Consider the following 22,989-nt stretch of genomic DNA (forward strand, 5'->3'; position numbering starts at 1 on the left):
CTAAACCATAATCATTCTTCAAGGCTTTACTCAAGTTCAGCCAATAAACCTTCATTGACGACTCTAAGCTCTTTTGAAATTCCTATAATTTATTAGTCATATTGTATTTTCTGTACTACCCATTCTTAACTTGATACGTAAGGTCCTCTAGGGTAAGGTTCTGTCTTTTATCTCTCACTTTTTAAATTCAGAGTATTCAATAAATCCATTGCTCAATATCTGGTCACTGTGTTTCTAAATCTCACAATTGTCAACATGCATTCCTTCTATTTGGATTTTCTTTGAGGTGGGACAAGGAAAAAAGGTTTAATAATCCACCCACATATTACACTTAATTTCTAACTGGAAAAGTGCACAAAGCAGTCCCACCTCTACACGAGTGTGTAGTTTTAAAGCAAACCAAATTATCAAGATATAATTTTTCTAACAGCTTTCATTACTATGCAGCACACGAAATACTTCTCTTGACATAGCCTTAAAAAACGTTATAGAACAAAGTTCTCACGACTAAAATATTTTGGGAATTGGTAAATGGGGAAGTGTTCAGTAGGAACCGCAGTTTTCACAACTCACTGCAACTGCACCTTGACAGTTTGTTTCGAGAACCGCGTCCCACTTTAGTGGTCCGGGTCAGTCTCACGGAGCGGGGTCCAGGTCTTCCATCCCGTCTCTCCGGAAAAGGGCAACACCATCGACCACTGGAGACGCTGAGGCGGGACTTTCCGTCTAACTCCTTACCGCGGTCCTCCCCGCCCGTTACCTTTGCCAGAGGGGCCCGCGCTGAGCGGGCACTAGCAACGGCCTTAGCAACGGCTGGGCTCCTCCCTCCGGTGTCGCCCGGAAAGCGCTCCGCCGCGCCTGGCGGGACTAGGGCCGGGCGCGCGCAGTGGTCCTGGGCGGAGCGGAAGACGCGTGGAGCCGTGCGAGGACCCGTGGCTTGTGCAGGTGTGAGTCCCACCGAGATCCCTCGTTTGGGTCTCCGCGCCTCTGTGGGGACCAGACGTCTGGCCGGAGCCCGGCAGCTGCGAGAGTGGAGCTCCTTGGCCGGGCCCTGCCGGAGGTCGTGCCGGGTGTCTCTTTGTGAGCGGGGACCTGGTTTCTGCGCGGGCGCTTACGTTAAGATCTTGTGGGCCCTCTGGGAAAAGGGTGTCCAAATTTTCCCTAAAAAAATTTTTTTTTCAGTGTATTCCACCCCAAGAAAAGTCTGTCCAGGCAAAGTTAGTCCCCTAGGAACCCTATTCTTTATTTTTTAGTGTTTGGAGTGGTTTGGGGGCATTGGTTATCAGAGAAGGAGAAACTTAGTACAGACATAGTGTGCCATGCAATGTATTTAAAATATTAAGGTTATGATTACATAATAAGCAAAGAGGCTGTCCCTTATGGCTGAATTATTTGGGGGGAATGTAGGATAAGTCAGGAAGTATATTAACACTGCAAGCTGCCAATTCCACGAAGTTGGATGTTAAATCGCTGCTTGACTCAAAACCACAATATTTTAAGAATTACTTCTGTCGGAGCCCCAATGTACCGTGAAAAACTAAGGCAAGACTGTCTACCACATGTTGGGTGGTGTGTATGGAGGGTGCTGTTAACCTGTATGAAAAAGTTGGTACCTTGGGTTTTTTAACATGGATGTTGGACCTGTACATATGTGACCAGGTTCTTAAAAATAGGGGAAAAAAAATTGAAGTAGGTTTTATCTAGTACTGAATTGGTCCAAAGTACAGAATAGGGGAGTTTTATATAATGTTCCATTGGGAACTGAGTCAACTTGTAGCTAGGAGCCTTTTCCATTTTTATTTTAGAAAAAAAAAAAATCTGCCAGGCTGCTAATTCTGCCATGCTGCAGATGGCCCATAAATGCTTGTCAGATACTTCAGTAGCAGGTGCATAGTGGATACTTCTTTTTAAGAATGGTTTTGATTTAGTTAACAAGTATTTGTTCAATTCCTCATGCTGCCCTAAGACATAGGAACAGGACAGATCCGTAAAGAATTCTGCTGTTGGAGAGCTGACTGCTAGGCGGGATGGTTTCACTAAAAGGTAACTCCAAATTAAAGTACATACAGTATGTGAAACTAGTAGTAAGTGCATGAAAGTAAAGAGGTGTAAGAGATTCTAGATGGCCATGGGCCATCTAGAATGCTGACTTTGAGACTAAAAATAGAGGATTATGTGCAAGGTAGAATTGATACAACTTGATTAAGTTGGGGGATAAAGAGGGTAGAAGGAGAAAAAATTAATTTGTTTTCAACCCAGGTTGCAGAATGATGGGTGAACCATCAAGGTAAAAATCTTTGTTAATTTCTTAGGAATAAAGTTTTTTTTATGTTTTCTCAGTAACCCCCACCACTTCACTTGTATTTCCCACACATATTTGATGTTAACAAGTATGTTTTGAAAGTTTTGAATCATCATGTTTGCAACAAATGATTTGTACATATTAGAGACAGGCTGTTGATTAGGTCAGGACAGATATCCTGGTCATATGGTTTTAGAGACCTTTGGAGGGAGCCACCCCTAACTTGGAACTGCCCGCCTCTTCTGTGTAGCCACCTCAGCCCTAGGTGGGAGTGTGTAGGCGGGGCACGTCGGGGAGCCATCGGCATTTACCTTTCACTGTCTGAAGGTATTTGTGTTGTCTGATTTTTGTAGAGGAAGGACATTTTATATAAGGCTTTGCTGATATTCATTTAGTTATATGCATGGAAGTCCAAGTGAAATATAGGGGGATATTTCTTTTTTTTTTTTTTGCGGTACGCAGGCCTCTCACTGTTGTGGCCTCTCCCGTTGCGGAGCACAGGCTCCGGACGCGCAGGCCCAGCGACCGTGGCTCACGGGCCTAGCCGCTGCGCGGCATGTGGGATCTTCCCGGACCAGGGCACGAACCCGTGTCCCCTGCATCGGCAGGCAGACTCTCAACCACTGTGCCACCAGGGAAGCCCAGGGGGATATTTCTGAGGCATCTCGGGAGGAGTGCACTTTGGGGCTCTAGAAAAACTCACCAGCAGTATTTCATTGAATGTCAGGCAACCACATTGACTTTCACGACACCCCTGGGGACTGCATACTTCCCCAGTAGGCCTGGTATGGCAGCACATGCAAACCCCTACATAGCTACTGGAATACCCAGAGAAATGGAGTCAGGTTGAATTACCACTCCAATTTCTTTTTTAGGTTGAGCCCCATGACCTGGGTAACTCAAGACTTAGCCTAAAAATGTTTTTGAGAACCTCAAGCAACACCAGAACAAACCGAAACCAAGAGGATTTAGGTACCAATTAACTTCCTAAGTGTAGTGATGAGACCTCTGTTGGCTTGTGAGAGTTGACCTTTTTTTGGCCAACAAAGGATTTGTAGCTCCGACTTCTGGAGACTAATAGGATCTTTTCCCAGTCTTTTAAGGCTGTTCCTGTCCTTAGAATGAATTTTTGATCTTAGGCAAGATTTCTTTACCCAGATTTGTAGGTGGACTCTAGAAATCTGCAAACCACCTGAAATTGTGTGCAAAATGTTGTGTCTGTAAGTACATTTTCCTAGAGATAAGGTCGAAGACTGTCATGCAATGTTAAAAGGATATGAGCCTCAAGAAAAGGTGGCAGCTTAATGTCCTGCACTTTCTCAGTCATTGAGGGCATATTGACAAAGATAAAAGTCATTTTTAGGTAGATGATTTGGAGTGGAGGTCAGATAATGTTTTCCATTTGTGAGGCAAGAAGAAGGGGTTGGATCATCATTTTCAAATATCACTTTCTCTGAGCAACCCAAAATGTAAACCTGTACCTAATCAGTACACGTCAAAAATATTTATTGTATTTTGGCTTTCCCCTTGGGTAAGTTTGGCAAGTATATTTTACTTTTCCTTCAATGGCTAGCATCTTTTTTCTTTGTACTTCTTTATTTGGGTCTCAAGCTCCCTGGGATTTACAATCTATAAAAAGCTCCTGATGACTAATTAAATTAGTATCACTAACTTCTTGTTAGTAAATTATGTTGTATATTATGTTCCACTGGACTCTGTTCACTTTCTGTTTGGGAGAGCACAGAAAGTTTTCTGTTGCAGTCACAGCGTTTCTCCTGTCAGTGTTTGTACTCAAAGTGCCTGGAGTCTCATAGTTAAACACCACAATGCCATAAGGCTTTAGAATATGAGAATCATTTTACAGCTTTGGAATGCATATCAAATCAAATGGGCCCCAGTCTCTTTTCTCCCTCGAAGTATATTGTGCTTACAAAATATTTGAATAACAGTTTTGGCAGCCATCATCCTTCTTTGAAGGAAATATTTAAGTGGGAAAATTACTATTTTACCTCTAGAACTGAAGAATCTGAATGGTACATATTTTTGAAAAGCAGTGTGAATTCTTGGAGTGGGTGAACATTGATGTTACTCTGTAAAATTTTAACATTTATAAGATTACACTTTAATCTTTATATATATGCATATATCTTTATATATAGTCATGTATTTCACCTTTTGGGATATTTTACAAGTTATAATTGGTAATGAATGCCTCTCATTTTAATGGATGTTTAGTTATATTTTTATGTGTTTTAATTTATGTTGGAGAAGACTACATCTTTTAGAACATTAACTAAATTTTACTGATTTCACTGGAACCTTGGATTTTCATTAGCGTTCAGACTGAGATCTGATATCACGTAATATTAATTGAAAGTCAGAGCTTACAGGGTTGAATACTCTCCTGGCTGATACTAACATTAAAACATTACATTCCTAATATTAAACAAAATTACTGTTTCTGGGACAAAAATAGTCACTGAAAAATAGATCGTTCATACCTAAACTTTATATTTGAAATAGTTTTTCTAGGCAAGAGCCTTCCGATTTTTATGGAGGGAATAGCTTAAAAGGGTAATTTATTGTTTTGAATATATTGCTTTCTCATTTTGTATTTTAAAGCATACTAATTTAGTGGTTTAAAAAACTTATTAACGTTTGTTAATAAATACTAAAAACAGCACACAGTTGTGAATTAAATTGAGTAATTTTTTTTGGTAGAAACAGTGAGTAAAATGTTTTCTGTTTTTTATTTTGCCTCCCACTTTTTTTTTCAGTGCATCTATGATATGTGTTTTAGAAATAAAAGTTAAACTTTGGTCTGAATGAAAAATGTCTCTCAATACACCTATATTTCTCAAAGAAAGGGAAGAAGATAATTCAAAATTTGTGGAAATACAACAGTCACAAACTACATCCATAGCTGCAGAATATCCTCTTCAAAACTTATGCTTAGCATCTCAAGAAGTTCTTCAAAAAGCTCAGCAAAATGGAAGATCAAAATGTCTCAAGTGTGGTGGTTCAAGAATGTTCTACTGCTATACATGTTACGTCCCAGTTGAGAACGTACCTATTGAACAGATACCACGTGTGAAGGTTGGTGAGAACTTTAATTGTTTGGAAGTAGGAAAATAGATTTTAAAAACACGTCTCATATATACCTACTCTAATATAACTGATAAGCTTGATAAATGATATTATTATGAAAATGAATTGTATTAATAGAAAGTTTAATCCTGTAGATTGGTAAACCTATATTTTTTTTCCTTGTCTCTAGAAAAAGAGGCACACGTTGCCAAAACACTTGCATCTGAGATGAATGCTCTTGTTTTTAATGAAATCAGTTACTTTTTAAAATTAATGATTATAATTCATTTACTACATAGAAAAAAACATGGTATAAACTTGAATACTACAAGAGACAAGTTTGCAGACTACATGAAGGAGCCTCAAAAACTACCTCAAGGGCCTTGGACTGCCCTTTGAGAAAACATATCCTGAAGGAACTAGGGTTGATTTTTGCTTAGGCAAAATCATGAGTTCAGCCCCATCCTGTACGTGGAGATGGAGCACATGTCAGTGACCAAAACTAAACAAAACTAAAATTGAAAGACTAAGACCTACTCATTGGGCTGTGTTATAATTGTTGTGATTTAAAGCCAGATTTAAAAAATTGATTTGAGTTGATTGCTTACCTTATACTTGTTGCTTACCAAGACTATTTTTGAGTAGATAAAAGGTCTGTAGACCATCATGTCTACGTAATCAAAAAATTTATTATGTGTATGTTAACTTGCCTAACAGTGACCCGAACTTTAGGAGCAAATCAAATAGTGTATGAAATTTGACTGCTGCCTGTTAGAACTTTAAAGAGACCAAACCTACACGTGGACTCATTAGAACTTGCCAGTGTGAAAGTTGTAACTATATTTAAAGATATTTAATGTGGTGATTTTAAGGTTCATTTAAGTTTTCAAGTAAGAAAAATACTTTAACACTCATATTTTGTTACTTGAATTGTAGTTTAGCCTACATGTCACCTTGGCAAGTCCATGGTCTCCTTAGGGGTCTCAGATCACTCTTATAGGCTATTGGAAAGTTTACTGGCCAAGAATAAGTAAGAATGGAATCCAATCAGCTTCACAGTTACCTCAGAAAAACTGAGAGCCTGAGGACAATAATTATTTTTAAGTTGCCATTATCTTATAAGAATATTACATTTTGAAGTATAGTTTTGGAGGTATACACAGAATCATTTCATCTATTTATGTCATAGCCACATATAGAAAATATCCCATTAAAAGTTTTATCTTAAGATATATTTTATTCAAAAGGATTGAAGATCAGAATAATAAAAGTTAATAATATATTGGCAGAGCTAATGTTTTCATAGGAATTTAATAATTGAGGATTATTTTTCAAATCAGTGGTCGTCCACTATTTAATCAAAATGACCCAAAACACTATGCCAAGAGTTTGATCAACTCTAAATGGCCTACTGGATGGTGCAGAATTTTCTGAAGTGTTTTATTTTAATTGCCAGAAATAAAATTGTATATGTTAATATAAATACTAAAATACTGTTACTATTAGTAGTAATAAAAACTCTACAAAATTTTCTTTCTAATTTCTACTTTATTTTTACAAATTGTTTAGCATTTGCTTTTAGATAGCCTGCTTGGGAAGGGAAGATGGCTACATAATGAGTAAGTACCTCCCAAGCTATAAATTTTAGTCTAGGGATTAAATTCATAAATATGTATCTTTTTAATGCAGAGTATAATTTTTTAAATGTCGTGGCAAATGCATAAGCAAAGGTAAAAGGTGCTCTTGGTTTTTTTTAAAAAAAGGAGAAAAAAAATCATAAGATAAAAGAAAGTTTCAGCTCTATTAGAGTCCTAGAATTGAAAAGACTCTCTTTGGGAAAGTTGATAATCACATGGAAAAAGGCTTAGGTTTTTCTGCTAATGACATTTTGATAAATTTGGGCAGAAAGATTTGTGGTAAATCTCTTATAGAAAACATAGACGTTAGAGAACAGATTGATCTTTAAATGTTTGAAAACAGAACATTTCTACTTGAACTCAGTCTGGTCAACTCTAGTGGTATTACTCTGCACCCTGTCATTATTTAAGATGTATCTTCCCTTAAAATGTACACACTAGAGCACAAACATATATTTACCTATTTTCATGATTTGACCCATGTCTGGGCTTTTGTTTCATAGTATAATTCTCAGGGGGAACTAAATATACCTGGACTGGCACCCAGGAATACTTTTCGAGCACAAATTTGGCATAATTGTTTTATACTTGTAGATGTTAGTCCATAATAGCTAGGTTCATGATTTGTAAAATACATTAATAACATTCAGTCCTGTTTTTTTTGCGGTACTTGGGCCTCTCACTGCTGTGGCCTCTCCCGTTGCGGAGCACAGGCTCCGGACGCGCAGGCTCAGCGGCCATGGCTCACAGGCCCAGCCGCTCTGCGGCATGTGGGATCCTCCCCGACCGGGGCACGAACCCGTGACCCCTGCATCGGCAGGCGGACTCTCAACCACTGCGCCACCAGGGAATCCCCCAGTCCTGCATTTTTGATTTAAATGATATCCTTCAGAGATAGCCAGCTGATCAGAAATGTTGGTGATTACCTTTGGAATTTTCAGCTCTACTCATCGGCCGTATTAGAAAGTCAGTTTCATTAGTATTAGAATACTTTGTCATGACCTGCTTTCTTTTTCTTCTTTCCTCTTTCCTACCTTACCTGGGCTAAGATAATGCTGAGCTGGTACTGAGAGACGCTGGGGAAAGGGAATGTAGTATCAGCTGGGACTGAGCGTCATGAGGAAAGTCTGATGTAGAGTTCAGCCAGAGGTAGACTGATGTAAAATCGTTTGTGAACTGCCTTCTTAAATGGCAAATATTCTATAACTAGACGTTGGTTTGATGATTTGAAGCAATTGGCTACAACTTATAAATGATCACTAGGCCTGAGTGGGAGGTAGGAGACATGGGGTTTGAAACCCTAGATTGAAAACTATTTGGGATATTTATGGCCCTTCTAGGGTATATACTGTCCTCTTTCCATATAATCGTCCTGAAAGATAAACTATGTACGGTTGGGATCATCTAGTAGCATACAGCAACTGCCCCTTTAAAAAACAGTTCTGGAGTTAATGATACACACAGCATGGGTGAATCTCACAATAATTATTCTAAGTGAAAGAAATCAGATGAAAAGAGTACATATTTTATGATTTCATTTATACAAAATTCTAGAAAATACAAACTAACCTATAGTGGTAGCAGATCAATGGTTGTCTAAGGACTGTGGGTGGTAGTTGATGGGGAAAAGGGGAAGGAGGGAGGCACAGGAAGACTTTTGGGGGTGATGGATTTGTTCATTATCTTCATTGTGGTGATGAGTGCAAAGGTGTAACATGTTAAAACTCATTAGATTGTACACTTTAAATATATTTATTGTATCAATTTTATCTCTTTAATAAAGCTGTTTTAAAAAACAAGAAAAATAGTTTTGTAACTATTTTGTAACCAGGGTAAAATAGCTATGTGCCCCAGGGTAAATGCCTAGATTCTTGCCTTTTAGTGTGGGATGGGAGCTGGAAGAGTGCTTATCATAACAAGTCATTTGAACTCTACAGTGAAGAATCCATCTCAGAGACTTTCATATATATAATGGGGGAGATATGACTTGTCTTTTATTTTCATAATCATGGCTGAATGCAGGACTTGTACAAGCATTATACAGAAAACTAAACCAAACAAGTCAGTGAAATAATAGAAAAATCTAACTCAAGAAATTTGCAGATAATATTATTTTTGCGTAGAGACAGGACATAGTTCATAGTAATTAAATAATGAAACCTTAAGGAAAATAGGCAAAATGATTTTGAAGAGTTATTTCTTATATAAAGAGTGTACCTCCTAGAATCATTCTGTTACTGTTTTTTCCAGTTAATAATTAATTTCACTTGTGCTGTTAATTATGCTGAGAATCATGATGTTAAAATAAAAGATAATACCTTTGACCTCAGAAGATGTTTAACGAACAAAATTTTAGCTTGAGTTTTAGATCTAAAGCTTTTGCCCAAACTTATGTTTCCTTTTAATATATTGTAAAATTAATAGACCTAAAAGTTTATAGGAATTATAAAAAATGTCCTTGGCACAGATATTGAAATGCAAAGAATATGACTCAGTGCCAATGTGATTTAAATAAAAGTGACATTGGAACATTGCTATAAGAGAAGATTCTATGTTAAATGAGTTGAAAATAGTTGTTCTAGTACATGATTAACAATATTCAGGAATAAATTTGTGTTTCCTTTATGACTGTTACCATTCTTAGTATTTGTTCTAGAGAAGTATGACTTTTCAATCCATAATTGTGTTTATAGGATCTTAGTGTGAACTTGCTATTTAAGCTTTAAAGACCATTTTTGTTAATGTAAAAATTAGAATTTTTATATTTGTTTTGTTCATTTGTCTTTTTTCTTTAAATTTTAGCTTCCATTGAAGATTGACATCATTAAACATCCAAATGAAACAGACGGCAAAAGCACTGCTATACATGCAAAACTCTTAGCACCTGAATTTGTGAATATTTATACATATCCTTGTATTCCAGAATATGAAGAAAAGGACCATGAAGTAGGCAGCTTATCTTTTTTTTTTTACAACTTCTCACGTTGAATCAAAAAATGAATTTTAAACCCCATTGCCTTTCTGAACTTACTTGAACATAATTTAATATTTTGTTTAGTGATCTAGGGTTAAATCTTATATAGCACTAAACAACGCACAGTTTACTTCACCATTGTCTTCAAAGATCAAATGATCCTAGATGTTGAGCTTTTTTGAGTCTGTCTTTCTACTTTTTATTGTTTGCATTATTTCTTCAGGTTTTTACTCTTTGCCAGTACTACTACGCCTGCTTTTAGTTTTCTCCCATCTCCATTCTCCTGCCTATACTACACATAGATAGTCTAATTTGATACAAACTGAGAAACCAGATTACAAATGTTGTTGGAATTTCTCCAGAAGAAGAAGAGACAGACTAATGTAGAAGGATTTTTAGAAATTCTCTCTAAATTAAGAGCATTAGTACATGGCCTTTGTAATATTTCTTTTGGCTACTCAGAGGCCTTCCTTACTCATTTCTAGATTCTTAATTGGTTTTCACATAGTTGAAGTGGTCACGTTAGTGACAGCTGGTCTTGTTGAAAAGTGATGTTGCAATAGATCTCAAAAAACTAGGGCTTGAATACTTCTGAAAGAAGCACATAAACCCTTTTAGGTCTCTTGGGGGAACATTTGTTGGTATGGTTAATTTAGAAGCAAAATTAAAAATACATTCATTTGTTCAAGGAAGAACTTGGTAAGTTTTTCCTTTCCTATCAATATATTTATATTTTTTGGTTGAGTTTATAGAAAGTTGTGTTTGTAAATAATATATGAGTTTCGGATCTAGGAATATATTTGTATTTCCTTCTCTGGTCAGCTAGGTTATCGTCTATGTCAATTAAATAGAACACAGTGCTAGGTAATATAAAAAGATGTGACATGATTATAGTCCAAGAAAACTAAAAAGCCCTGGACTTTGCTTATTGGGTATGGGGGATATGTAGGCATGCATCGTGAATGTCTGAAAAACTTTTATAATGTCGAATTTTATCAATTCAAGATTTTAAAGTTTATTTTAATATTTATTTTTTCATATTAAAAATGATACATTTTCATTCAAGAAAACTTGGGAAATAGAGAAACGTATGGAGGATAACGTCTGTGATTCTATCAACATTTGTTCATTTAACAGATATTTACTGGGTGCCTGCTTTGTGGCAGGAGTTTTTATACTTTGGATATATAGTACAGTATATAAAGTCTCAGTAAAAACATGCTGAAAGAAAGGAGGTGCCATAATTTACTGAATTATTCCTTGAAACTTAGATTTCTTTAGTTTTAGTTTTTCACTGTAATAAGTATACTTTAACAAATATTCTGGGTATTGTGAGTATGGTGTGTGTTTAGAATTATTTTATTAAGATAAATTCCCATATGTGAAATTATTTGACCAAAGGGTATGAACATTTCAAGACTCTTGACTTAAATTGCCAAATTGCTTTCACAAAGAGTTATACTATTTAAACCTGATGTCAGTAATGGCTGTAAAGGCCTATTACACCATTTCCTCACCAGCATTGGCTGTATCATTTGCTTTATCGTTGCTTATTATAGGTGAAAATGGTATTTAATTATTGAGCACTTTTCAATGGTTCTTTTACAAAGTACCCCATACTTTGCCTTTTATCTTATGAAATATTATAGACTTTAGTTTTTTGATTTAAGGTACAATTAACTGAGCTTCTCTCAATAGGTGAATAACTTATTTTGAAGTACAAAAATAATTCTAGGTAGTGTATTATGATTATAAATTACTAGGGAAGAGCCAAAAACTTTACCATATATATTAAAGAGGCACATATAATAGAACCTAATGCTTGTTTCTCAGATACTCAACGTATTTTTTCCTCTTAAAGTTTTAAGTCAGAATTTATTAATTTTGAAGATCATAATAGCACACTACTAACTTAAGCTTCTTTGCTTTAGGTTGCACTTGTTTTTCCTGGACCTAACTCTGTTTCAGTAAAAGAAATTTCTTTTCATCTCCAAGAAAAGATTCAAAATAATGTTGGAGGCAAAAATGATGACCTTGACAAGCCATTCATTAAACGCAAGAAAACTGAAGAACAGGATTTGAATGACAGCAAGTGCAAAGATACAACACTGAAAAAAATTGTATTCATAGATAGCACCTGGAACCAAACAAACAAAATATTCACTGATGAGAGACTGCAAGGTAAGAAAAAAAATGTTGCATGTTTTTGATTGTTCTGTCCCCCAGCTTTCATTTCAAAGAACTTCAAACCTACAGATTTATTGCAAGAAGAGTTGCATTGAATACACATACATTTTGCCACATTTGCTTTATTTTTCCTCCTCTATTATATGTATGTTTGTGTACTTAGATATCATATATGTTTTTGGTTGAACCATTTGAAAGTAAGTTGCAGGCTTTGCAATACATCACCCTTAAATACCTAAGTGTACAACTTTTAAGAATAATTGCATGATCACTATACCGTTATCACTCTAAGAAAATTAAGAAAAATTCTGTGATATCTCATATGCAGTCCACATTCATATTTCCCTAATTAACCCCAAAATATCTGTTGTAGCTCTTTTCCTCTGATGCAGCATGTAAACTCAAATTGCATTTGGTTATTATGTCTCTTTAGTCTCTTTTAATGTAGAACAGTCCCCTGTTTTTGTTTTTCATGACTTAGACTTGCGTGAAGAGGATAGGTCAATTGTCTGAATGTTTCAATATTAGATTCAGTTTAAATATTTTTGCAAGGATACTTCAGATAAGGATAAATACAGGGTTGCCCATGACAATTACAGTTTATATCTATTGTTTCGATATAATTATTAATAGCATCCCCTTTCACTCTCGGAAATGAAGCTGTTTGGCTGATTAATTATATGGTTAACCTATTCATAGCTCAGGTTGTATATATCAGATCAGGAGGATATAATGTAAGTTGTTCCATTACTGCTGATAACTTTAATTCCTTGATTAAAGTGGTGATTGCCAAATTTCTCCATTATAAAAGTTATTTTCGTCATTGAAATTAGTAGTAATCTGTGGGGTGATGCTTTAAGACGGTGAACTATTCCCAACTGCTTTTTACTGAGTGGTTTTAGTATTTATTGATGACTGTTGCCTAAATCAGTAATTACATTAAGGATTACAAAATGATGAAATTTTAATATTATTATTTCTTCTACATTTGTTAGCTGGCATTCTTATGTAAAGAAGAGCTTTTCTTTTTTCCCTCTCTTCTTTTTTTCTCTTTTTGAGATCACTGTGGTCTTATGGATTTCCTTTTAGTTCAGTGTATTATAATGTATCATGATTGTATTCTTTTTGATGTCCAAATTGTCTAAAATTTTGCTATTGGGAGTCCCTTCAAGTCCTTTGTGGCATGGACTAATTAGTCTTTCTGTTACAACAGGATGTCCCAAGTTCACTTGTACTTTTTTTCCTGCCCCAGACCTAGAATTAATTACTTGAAGGAGCTGTGGTTCTTTTAGTGGGGAATGGTATTAGAAACCAAGATCTGGTAAATTTATTACTGCTTGGATGTCATTGCTTCAGTGGACAGAGCCAAAAGAAATAAATAGATATATATTATGAGTTCACATGGATAGTTCCAATTCAGATTTAACATTACTTTCTTTTGTTTTATGTTTGTATGTTTTTCTCTTAGAGTGAAAAGCTTAGTGTCTAATAATACTGGTTTAAAAAAGTTGCTTTACTTGCCCAATAACACAACTAGTAATACGAAGAATGTTACTTGTCTTGTTCCCTTGCACCTTACTCAGTTCTTCAGTCTTTCTCAGTAGTTTCTCTAAAAACTTTAGGTTTATTTCTAGCTCTTTGATGGCTTTATTTGTGTACCATGTATGATTAGAAAGCAAAGGAGCTACCCAGTTGGTATTAGGCAGTTTCCAAAACAGTTTCAAACTGGGAGAGCTTCTCCCAGGCAATTGTTAAAAATATCCATCCTCTAGAAAAGAAAGTTTATGACACTTTTTGGAATCCTGTGATAATTAGTCCCAAGCTAAAGTGAGCGACAATGCTAGATTTACCTAACTTTATTTATATCGTTTATATCTCTTGAAAACAGCATACATGTTAGAAAGATTGCTTTGTCATTCTAATTCTGTGTGCTTGGGTGTATGTGTGTATGACAGATAGGCAGAGAGATAGAGACAAAGAAGTGTGTGTGTGTGTGTGTGTGTGTGTGTGTGTGTGTGTGTGTGTGTATGAGAGAGAGACAGAGACAGAGAAAGATGACGGAGCATAAGATTTGCAGCATTGTTGCTAATGTTTAGTAGATGAAACCCTAAAGTCCCGCTCTTTGGAGTACTGCCTGCCACGTTACCTTGGATGGTTACAGCAGCAAGTTACTCCTCAGTTTGAAGATTTTCCGGAGCCTTTTCTTTAAATTACTTTATATGGTAATTGAAAAGGTCAAGTGAAGAACACAAGTGATAACACTTGAAAAAATTGTAAAAGGAACTACTGAGGTACAATTCAAATATGTTTTCAGCCGTTGCGCTTAAGGCTTCAAATCACATTTGTACAAAAAATTTCTGTTTCTCAGATCACATAGAAAGTATCATATATTTCAATTCTGTGCTACATCAGAATTTTAAAAGGGATTTCTTAAACCCTTCAAAATCATGAAGTAAATGGATTTCTAGAGTCAGTCTTCTCTGCGTGCCCTATTTCACCCCCTGCCTCTTCTGGCTCCTCATTACACCACAAGAAATATTTAGGGCTTGGCATATTTATAATCTCTACATATGTGAAATACCAGTTTCCAGATAAGCCAAGTTACTTCCACAAGAAACAGCCCTTTTTTGTTATAAATCATTGCCATTAGGTTTTAAAACGGTTTATCATTTGATAGGATTAAACTGAACAAACCAACTCTAAACCTCAGTTTAAACCCTCAAATGTAGTGTATTGGAATGTTTGTTTCTGTTATCTTATTATGAATGTTGAGATTAAGAATCCCCTTAATGTAACATACTGTTTTGCCAGACTTTACAGACAGAGAGCTGTAGATGTTTTACTGCTGTCAAAATAAAACATTTGAAGTTTGAGTGCCTAATTTAATCATAAAATGTAAGCCCTCAAGTGAAAAATGGCATAACATCCTTGAAGATCCACCACAGAAAGGCTTGGGGGAATGCAGTGGGGAAGGATGGTTTCTTTTTGTTGGAGAAGGAGTCAAAATTGTTAAAACTAGCATTCATCACTTCAATAAGTGGTGCTGGGAAAACTGGAGAGCTACATGTAAAAGAATGAAATTAGAACATCCTCTAACATCGTATACAAAAATAAACTCAAAATGGATTAAAGACTTAAATGTAAGACCAGATACTTTAATAAAGGAAAACATAGGCAGAACACTCTTTGACATAAATCAGAGCAATATTTTTTTGGATCCATCTCCTAAAGCAAAGGAAATAAAAGCAAAAATAAATAAATGGAACCTAATTAAACTTATAAGGTTTTGTACAACAGAGGAAACCATCAATAAAATGAAAAGACAACCTATTGAATGGAAGAAAATATTTGCAAATGATATGACTGATAAGAGAGTGATATCCAACATATATAAATAGCTCATCACATCAAAAAGCGAATAATCTGATTAAAAAATGGACAGAAGAACTGAATAGACATTTTTCCAAGGAGGGAATACAGATGGCCAACAGACACATGAAGTGATGCTAATCATTAGGGAATTACAAATCAAAACCGCAATGAGATATCACCTCACACCTGTCAGAATGGCTATCATCAAAAAGAACACAAGTAACAAATGTTGGTGAGGATGTGGAGAAAAGGGAACCCTTGTGCACTGCTAGTGGGAATGTAAATTGGTGCAGCCACTATGGAAAACAGCGGAGGTTTCTCAAAAAACTAAAAATTGAACTACCATATGATCCAGCAATTCCACTCCTGGATATATATTTTAAAAAAACTAAAAACACTAATTGAAAGACATATGCACCCCAGTGTTCATAGCAGCATTATTTACAATTGCCAAGTTATGGAAGCAACCCAAGTGTCCATCAACAGATGAATGGATAAAGAATACGTGGCATGTATGTATGTATGTATATATATATATATATATATATATATATATACACACACACACATAAACACATACAAACATACACACAGAATAGAATACTACTCAGCCATAAAAAAGAATGAAATTTTGCTATTTGCAGCGACATGGATGGACTTGGAGGGCATTATGCTAAGGGAAATAAGGCAGACAGGGAAAGACATACTGTATGATATCACTTATATGCGGAATCTAAAAAATACAACAAACTAGTGAATATAACGAAAGAGAAGCAGACTCACAGAGAGAACAAACCGATGGTTACCAGTGGGGAGAGGGAAGGCGGGGAGGGGCAATAGAGGGGTAGGGGAGTAAGAGATACAAACTATTAAGTATAAAATAAGCTACAAGGATATATTGTAAAACACAGGGAATATAGCCAATATTTTATAATAACTATAAATGGAGTATAACCTTTAAAAATTGTGAATCACAGTATTAGAAATTTGTAACATATAATATCATACGGCATACTTCAATTAAAAAAGATTTGCTCTTTTTAGATTAAATTATTATTTAGTTTTGCTTTTTTTGACCTGTATGTGGTTTTCAGGACTCACATTGTAAACTTACCATTTTGTTTCTAAATTTGTAGCTAGAGTTTATTCATTTTCACTGCTGTGTAATATCTGATTGTGTGAATATACTACAGTTTACTCTGTCTCCTGTTGGTGACACAATTGAATTATTTCTAGTTTTTGCTGTTACACACAGTGCTACTCTGAACATTCTTGCACATGTGCAAGCTTCCTCTAGGAAACGAACCTAGAAGCGGAATAGCTCTGTTGTTACATATAAGAATGTTCAGTTTTCCGAGATAATGCCACCTGTTTTCCAAAGTGTGGGTATACAAATTTATACTCCCATAATTAATGTGTAGGAGTTCCCATGGATCATAATCCCTCCTACCATTGTCTTGCCAAATGTTTGATTTTTGCCAATAGAGTGGGTATAAAGTGGTATCTCATTGTATTGATAATGTGCCTTTCTCTAATTACTAATTGGACTGAGCATCATTTTGTTTGCTTATTTGGCCATACACATGTCCTGTTCTATGAATTATCTATGTCCATCTTTCTAGTGTTTCGTTTTTCTTATTTATTTGTATAAATTCTTTATATATTCTAGAATATAGATAATAATGTTTGAAATATCTTCTTGCAGTTTGTGGCTCCTCTTTTAAATTTCTTTATCTTTTGAGGAACTGAAATTCTTAGTGTAGAATTTATCCATCTTTCATGTTTACCACTTTTGTGTCTTTTAAAAATCCTCTCTACCCCAAGATATTTCTAATAATTTGTTCATAGATGTAAAAAAATATTTTCTGTGTATGTCAGAGGTGTTTCTTCCTTTTCAGTTCTTGTGCATCTAATTAATTTATTATTTTTGTATTGCTGTGTTAACTAAGACCTCCAGTGCAGTATTGAATGGCAGGCTTGTGGAGGTCATCCCTGTTGTATTTCAGTCTGATAATCATTGTCTTTTAAATGACAGGTTTAATCAGTTTGTATTTGCTGTGAGTATTGATTTATTTGGACCTATTTCTATCATCTTAATTTTATTTTTATTTATCTTGCTCTTTACTACTTTTTTCTTTTCCTGGCTTTTCTTTTTATTTTTCATATTCCATTTTTTAATGTTCCTATTTTGGTTCTTTTAGGGAATTGTACTATGCACATGTAACTTAAAAAAATTCAAAGTCAAACAATATTTTTACTTCTCCTTTTGAACACTGTAAGGCCTTAATACACTTAAGCTTGATTCATCCCCCTCCTAGTTATTGTTATTTTCTTCATTATTTTTTGTTCTGTCTTTTATTTTCAGGCCACAAATTAGATATTATTATTGTTTTTCTTTAATACTGGCATCATTTCTTTGGATTTGCATAGATGTTTACCATTTTCTTTGCTCACCATTCTTATATAACTCAGACTGTTTTTTCTGAAATACATCTAGAAATTCATTCCATTGGATCTCCAGTTGGCATATGTTTATTGGCATATTTTTGTTTGTCTATTAATATTTTTCACTCTTGTTCTTGATATATAGTTCTGCTGGGTAGGTAATTTTAGGTTGCCAGTTATTTCCTCTTGGCACTTTGAAGATTTTATTCCAGAGTCTTCAATATTTTATTGTTCCTAATAAAAAGTCTCCTGTCATTTTGATTACCTTTCTTTTGTATATGCTCTATCTGTTCTCAATGGCTACTTTAAAAATATTCTCTTTAGTCTTGCTCTTTTGCAGTTACACTACTATAAGGAAGATCTCTGCACTGATTTCTTTGTATTTATCCTCCTTGAGATACATTATGTCATGTATCTGTGACTTTGCATTTTTTAAAATAGTTTCTGAAACAGTCATAGGCATTATCTCTTTAAATGCTATCTCTCATCCATTCTCTTTGCTGTCTCCCACAGAACTATTAGATATATATTTGATCCTTCATATCTCTTAATATCTTGATATGTTTTTATATTATTTATTTCTTGTCATTCTCTGCCACATTTCTTAGGTAGCTGTTAAGTTAAAGTGAGGCGTGATAGTAGGAAATCATTGATGACTCAGAGGTTCCTAATCTGGGTCAGTGGGCCAATTTTGATATTACCTTCTTCACTTTTATTTCTCACTTTAAAATAAAATACGATTTTTACAAAGTATTTGCAAACTAAATATAATGTGAGTCTCAGTATTGGTCTAAGGTACTAAAAGCATTCTGGGTTTGTATGTTGACATCTGAGTTGTAAGAGATGAGAGTACTATTGTATGATTTCATGAGTCATTTCCTCTTTAAATATACAGGAGCAAGGCATTAGCTGACTGCGTTATTGAGTCTCTGAAACACAGATGTGACAGCTAATGAAACAGCTCTAGGTACTCTGTTCATGAACATAATAGCCAAAAAGTGATAATCCAGAAGTAGTTTTAACAGTATTAAGGACCACTAACCTGCCTACCTGGTCTCAGTGAAATTCAGAACAATAGTTTAAATGTCAGTTTATCAAGGAAATGAAACTCTTCTGAAAATTGATGAATTTAGTCCTGTCACAGATTAAAGTCAAAAAAGACACTGGCAAGTAGAAGACAGAAAGAGATGAACATCTTAAATGTTAACTACTTTTAACCAATTTGCTACAGGTCCGAGACTTATACATAACTGTCATGGATAAGATTTCATCCTGTGTTTTATATTGCTTCTGTATATACCTTAATACATTTGAGAAAATATCCTATTTGGAATTGGGATTGAAGGAATTTAAAGAAAATCCTTAAAGTAATTAAGGGAAATTATTATTGTACCACACCCTGTGGTTAACAGGAAATATTTATACTTCTTTTATTTGTTTTCGACAGGGTTGCTACAAGTTGAGTTGAAAACAAGAAAAACTTGCTTTTGGCGCCATCAAAAAGGAAAGCCAGATACCTTCCTTTCCACAATTGAAGCCATTTACTACTTTCTGGTAGATTATCATACTGATATTTTAAAAGAGAAATACAAAGGACAATATGATAATCTTTTATTTTTCTACTCTTTTATGCATCAGTTGGTAAAGAATGCCAAATGCCCTGGAGACAAGGAAACAAGGAAACTTACCCATTAGTTTTTAGGAAGTCATTTAATGTAATTTTATTTTGCTAAAATCAATAAAATTATAACTGTGCTTTGTTTATTCCTAGGAAATATTTCTGTATAATGTCTGTAAGACCACTTGAAAAAATAAGGTTTTATTTATTTTACTTCATATTTTTTAAAATGAAGTTATTTCTAAGGGAGTTTTCAGAGATAGTGTTGGCTGAAAAATTCAACTTGGCATATCTCAATTTTATTACCATATTTTAATATAATAATGTGTTGTATTTATATATATATGTAATTAGATATAATTAGATATTTGTTTAGAGATCTTCATATCTTTCCACCTATACTCACAGAGTCTCCTCAAGTAATTTGTTTAAGGTTAATGGCAAACAGGGGCAGAACTAGAATTGTAGCTCAAGTCCCATAGGGCTATTTCTTCTTAAGTCCACCCTGTCTGTGGTGGACATTTGTTGCTTTTTTCATCTGCCTGGCATCTTTTTTAGGGAGAAATTGCTGGCAATCATGTCCTATCATAGGGATGGACGTATGACCCGGTTTAGCAAGCAAAAGTGCCTAGTGATTGATCCAGGGATGAGCACATGTCCCACCATCCTTCTTGATAAGTGATATGGTTGCTCTAGGAGATAGGGTTTATTTTTCAAAAAGCAGTGGTTAAAAGCACAACTCTAGAGCTAGACTATCTAAATCTAAGTCTCAGCTTTCTTTTTTCACCTACCAGTCATTTGTCAGTTTCTTCATTTCTGAAGAGATGGTAATACAGTAGCTATTTTAGGATTATGGTGAGGTTTAACTGAATTAATGTATCTAAGGGGCTTTCAACAGCAGCTGGCATATACTAAGTGCTATAAATGTGTTTACTCTTTTTATTATTTTATGAAATTGTGAAATAAGCATGATGTATATAATCCTAGAGCTACTGGTGACATCTCTGCTGCAGGTGGCAAGAACTTGCCTTAGAATGAAGCCAGCAAAAGAAAGCAGAGTGGAGAGATAAAAAGACTGAGTCCTGAGGACATCATTTAATCATCTAATCTAGCTGCTTGTGAATGGAACCCTACTGTGCTGAATAGCTTCTGTTTGCCCTCTGGATCCACCCTCCACTCTTTCCCATTCTGCTCTCTGCTCTGTGAGGTAGGTCCCCTTGACCACTGGCTTTTGCTTGGGATCAGCAAATGGAAGCACTGCAGGAGATTGAAGGTTGAAAGGAAAATGAAATTATTTATTTCCCTTGCTCCTTTCCTGGCAGGTCACCATGGGTTGGGTGTGTCCTTCTACTGAAGGTCATCCTATCAGGCATCCCTTTCCCAGCAGTTATTCCAGTTAACTTCAGGCCCATGCTCCCTCCGTTTACCCCTTTTCACTTATATCGTGATGAGTCCAGGGTATTAATAGCCCCAGAGTAGGTCATTATACCTTGCTGGTTTTCCTAAACCCTGCCTATACCTTTGTAAATAGTAATTTTATTATATTTTTCTCAAATGTCCCCATTTGAAGTTGCCCTCTTTCTGGGACACTGACTGTTAAATTTCACCCATGTGGGTGCTAGAAATAACAGTACATTTCCCAAAGTATACTCAGTGGGACACGTGTTTTTATGAATAAATGAGTAATTGGTAAAATTTGTTTGCTGCACCTTATATTCCCCTGTTAGAGATTCAAAAGGCACAAGATGAAAGTGCTGAAAAGTCCTGAAATAAACATTTTGAACTTTATTTAAGTTAGTATTTCTTAAACTTATTTGAATAAGTAATGCCTGCTAATATACTGTGGAAATAGAACATTTGAAACATTGTACTTTAGAGCGGTCCCTGATTAATATATATGTGGCAGTTGAGGCCTAAAGAGATTAAGTAACTTGCCTATAAGGTCACACAACTAATTAGTGGTAGAACCTTATCTAGAATCTAGGACTTCTGATTTGGTTCAGTGAGGTCACCATTATATTATGCTTTTCATTAAAAGGAATATGGATTATATAAGGTTTGAATATTATTAGTCCCATACTCTTAGCCAGATAAACTAGCTGACTTGCCTATTAGTTAATAGGCAATAACTGGCCAGCAGTTATTTTTCAAGAATGGAATTAAAATGGATTTCTTCATGTTTAGAACTTGACCTTGGGAACAGAAGAAGGCCTGAAATGATTTAAGCAGGGCCAAAGTTGGATTCCTCTGGGCTAAATTTGAACTTTTCCTGAGCCAAAATCTATTGCCATTTAACTGGCTCTCCAAACCAACAAAATATAATTGTTAAAAGGGAGAGGGGGGAAAAAAGAACTCATTTGCCCCTATCTTACAGCTGTCTTAAGAAAGATAACCCATATACTCCATAAGAGCCTAATTTATAACTAAGGCCAGAAAAATCTTAAGTTTTTCCCCCCAAGTAATAATAATACCTGTTTGAACAATGAATTGTCTGTACTTGTCTTGTTTTTCTTTGGTATGAAAGACTGTAAAAATGACACTAGTTTTTTACTCCTCCCTGTATTCTTTTTTTCATGCTCCTTTGAAGTACATTCTCAAGTACTTTCTGGGCCATATGTATTTCCAGACATCTGGTGTATTGCTACTTACTCTTGTGCTACTGCTGTCACCATAAACACATACATGTCTGGGTTAGCCTCCTTGAGGGTGAGACATGCATGAAGCAGAGCCAGGTTACCCTGGTCACCCTAGCTGAATCCTGTCTTCAATTGGCTGATAGCCAGTCAAGCCCCATGTATGTGAACCATCTCAGCCAAGATCAGCAGAACCACCTAACTGACACCTATCTGATTCCAGATTTGTGAGCAAGGGAAGTCCATTGTTATGCTTCTGAAGCCTTATAGCTATTATTATACAGCATTATTGTGCCCATATATATCTCATCTTTGGATATAGTATCAGACACACCTTCCTCAAGTGCCTTCTCACATTTCTTGGCCCCACTGTTTCCTAGGCCACCAGCCACTTTGCCATAGCTACCACCCTACATAGTGACACACTACTAGCAGGCTGGAGTGATTCTTCTGCCTGAGGTCAACTAGCCACGTGCTCAGAATCTCTGGCCCATCCCAACGCTTCTGGACTCAAGGAAGCATCATGCCACAGGGTTTCCCCAGTGATTGTCAAAAGGGCTAGATGATGCAATCTGGAAGAGCAGTGAAGTTAACTGTCTGGAAAACTTGGATCAATGGACTAGAAGAAGCCATTGGACAAATTCCTCTCCCTTCTCATGGGCTATTCTGAGGCATAGTTTTTCACCCTCCTGCCCAGAGAGGTACCATGTAGCTAAACAACTGTACTTGCCAAA

The 22,989-nt window shown here is 35.6% G+C and overlaps 1 protein-coding gene across 7 annotated transcripts; it reads left to right on the forward strand.

Annotated features, from left to right (window-relative positions):
* The first annotated feature begins 863 nt into the window (after nucleotides 1-863).
* DTWD1 (DTW domain containing 1) lies at nucleotides 864-22,109 on the forward strand. 7 transcript variants are annotated; one of them, XM_060149579.1, is made up of 7 exons: nucleotides 899-1,080; nucleotides 1,967-2,043; nucleotides 5,080-5,398; nucleotides 9,829-9,972; nucleotides 11,932-12,181; nucleotides 19,452-19,558; nucleotides 20,636-22,109. In XM_060149579.1, the coding sequence occupies exons 3-7, from the start codon at nucleotides 5,135-5,137 to the stop codon at nucleotides 20,690-20,692; spliced, it is 822 nt and encodes a 273-aa protein (XP_060005562.1). In that variant the 5' UTR covers nucleotides 899-1,080; nucleotides 1,967-2,043; nucleotides 5,080-5,134; the 3' UTR covers nucleotides 20,693-22,109. The 7 variants fall into 7 exon arrangements, with proteins under 7 accessions (XP_060005514.1, XP_060005543.1, XP_060005562.1 ...); XM_060149531.1 differs by having other exon boundaries at nucleotides 864-945; nucleotides 19,452-22,109; XM_060149521.1 differs by having other exon boundaries at nucleotides 900-1,080; nucleotides 19,452-22,109.
* Nucleotides 22,110-22,989: the final 880 nt, after the last annotated feature.

This window comes from Lagenorhynchus albirostris, chromosome 1 (genome assembly GCF_949774975.1).
Source record: "Lagenorhynchus albirostris chromosome 1, mLagAlb1.1, whole genome shotgun sequence".
NCBI classification, from domain to species: domain Eukaryota; kingdom Metazoa; phylum Chordata; class Mammalia; order Artiodactyla; family Delphinidae; genus Lagenorhynchus; species Lagenorhynchus albirostris.

Excerpts from the sequence above, each read along its gene's own strand:
- DTWD1 (XM_060149531.1), top strand. The coding sequence starts at position 5,135 with ATGTCTCTCAATACACCTATATTTCTCAAAGAAAGGGAAGAAGATAAT. Across the intron at positions 5,399-9,828 it reads AACAGATACCACGTGTGAAG|CTTCCATTGAAGATTGACAT; the intron begins GTTGGTGAGAAC and ends TTTAAATTTTAG. Across the intron at positions 9,973-11,931 it reads ATGAAGAAAAGGACCATGAA|GTTGCACTTGTTTTTCCTGG; the intron begins GTAGGCAGCTTA and ends TCTTTGCTTTAG.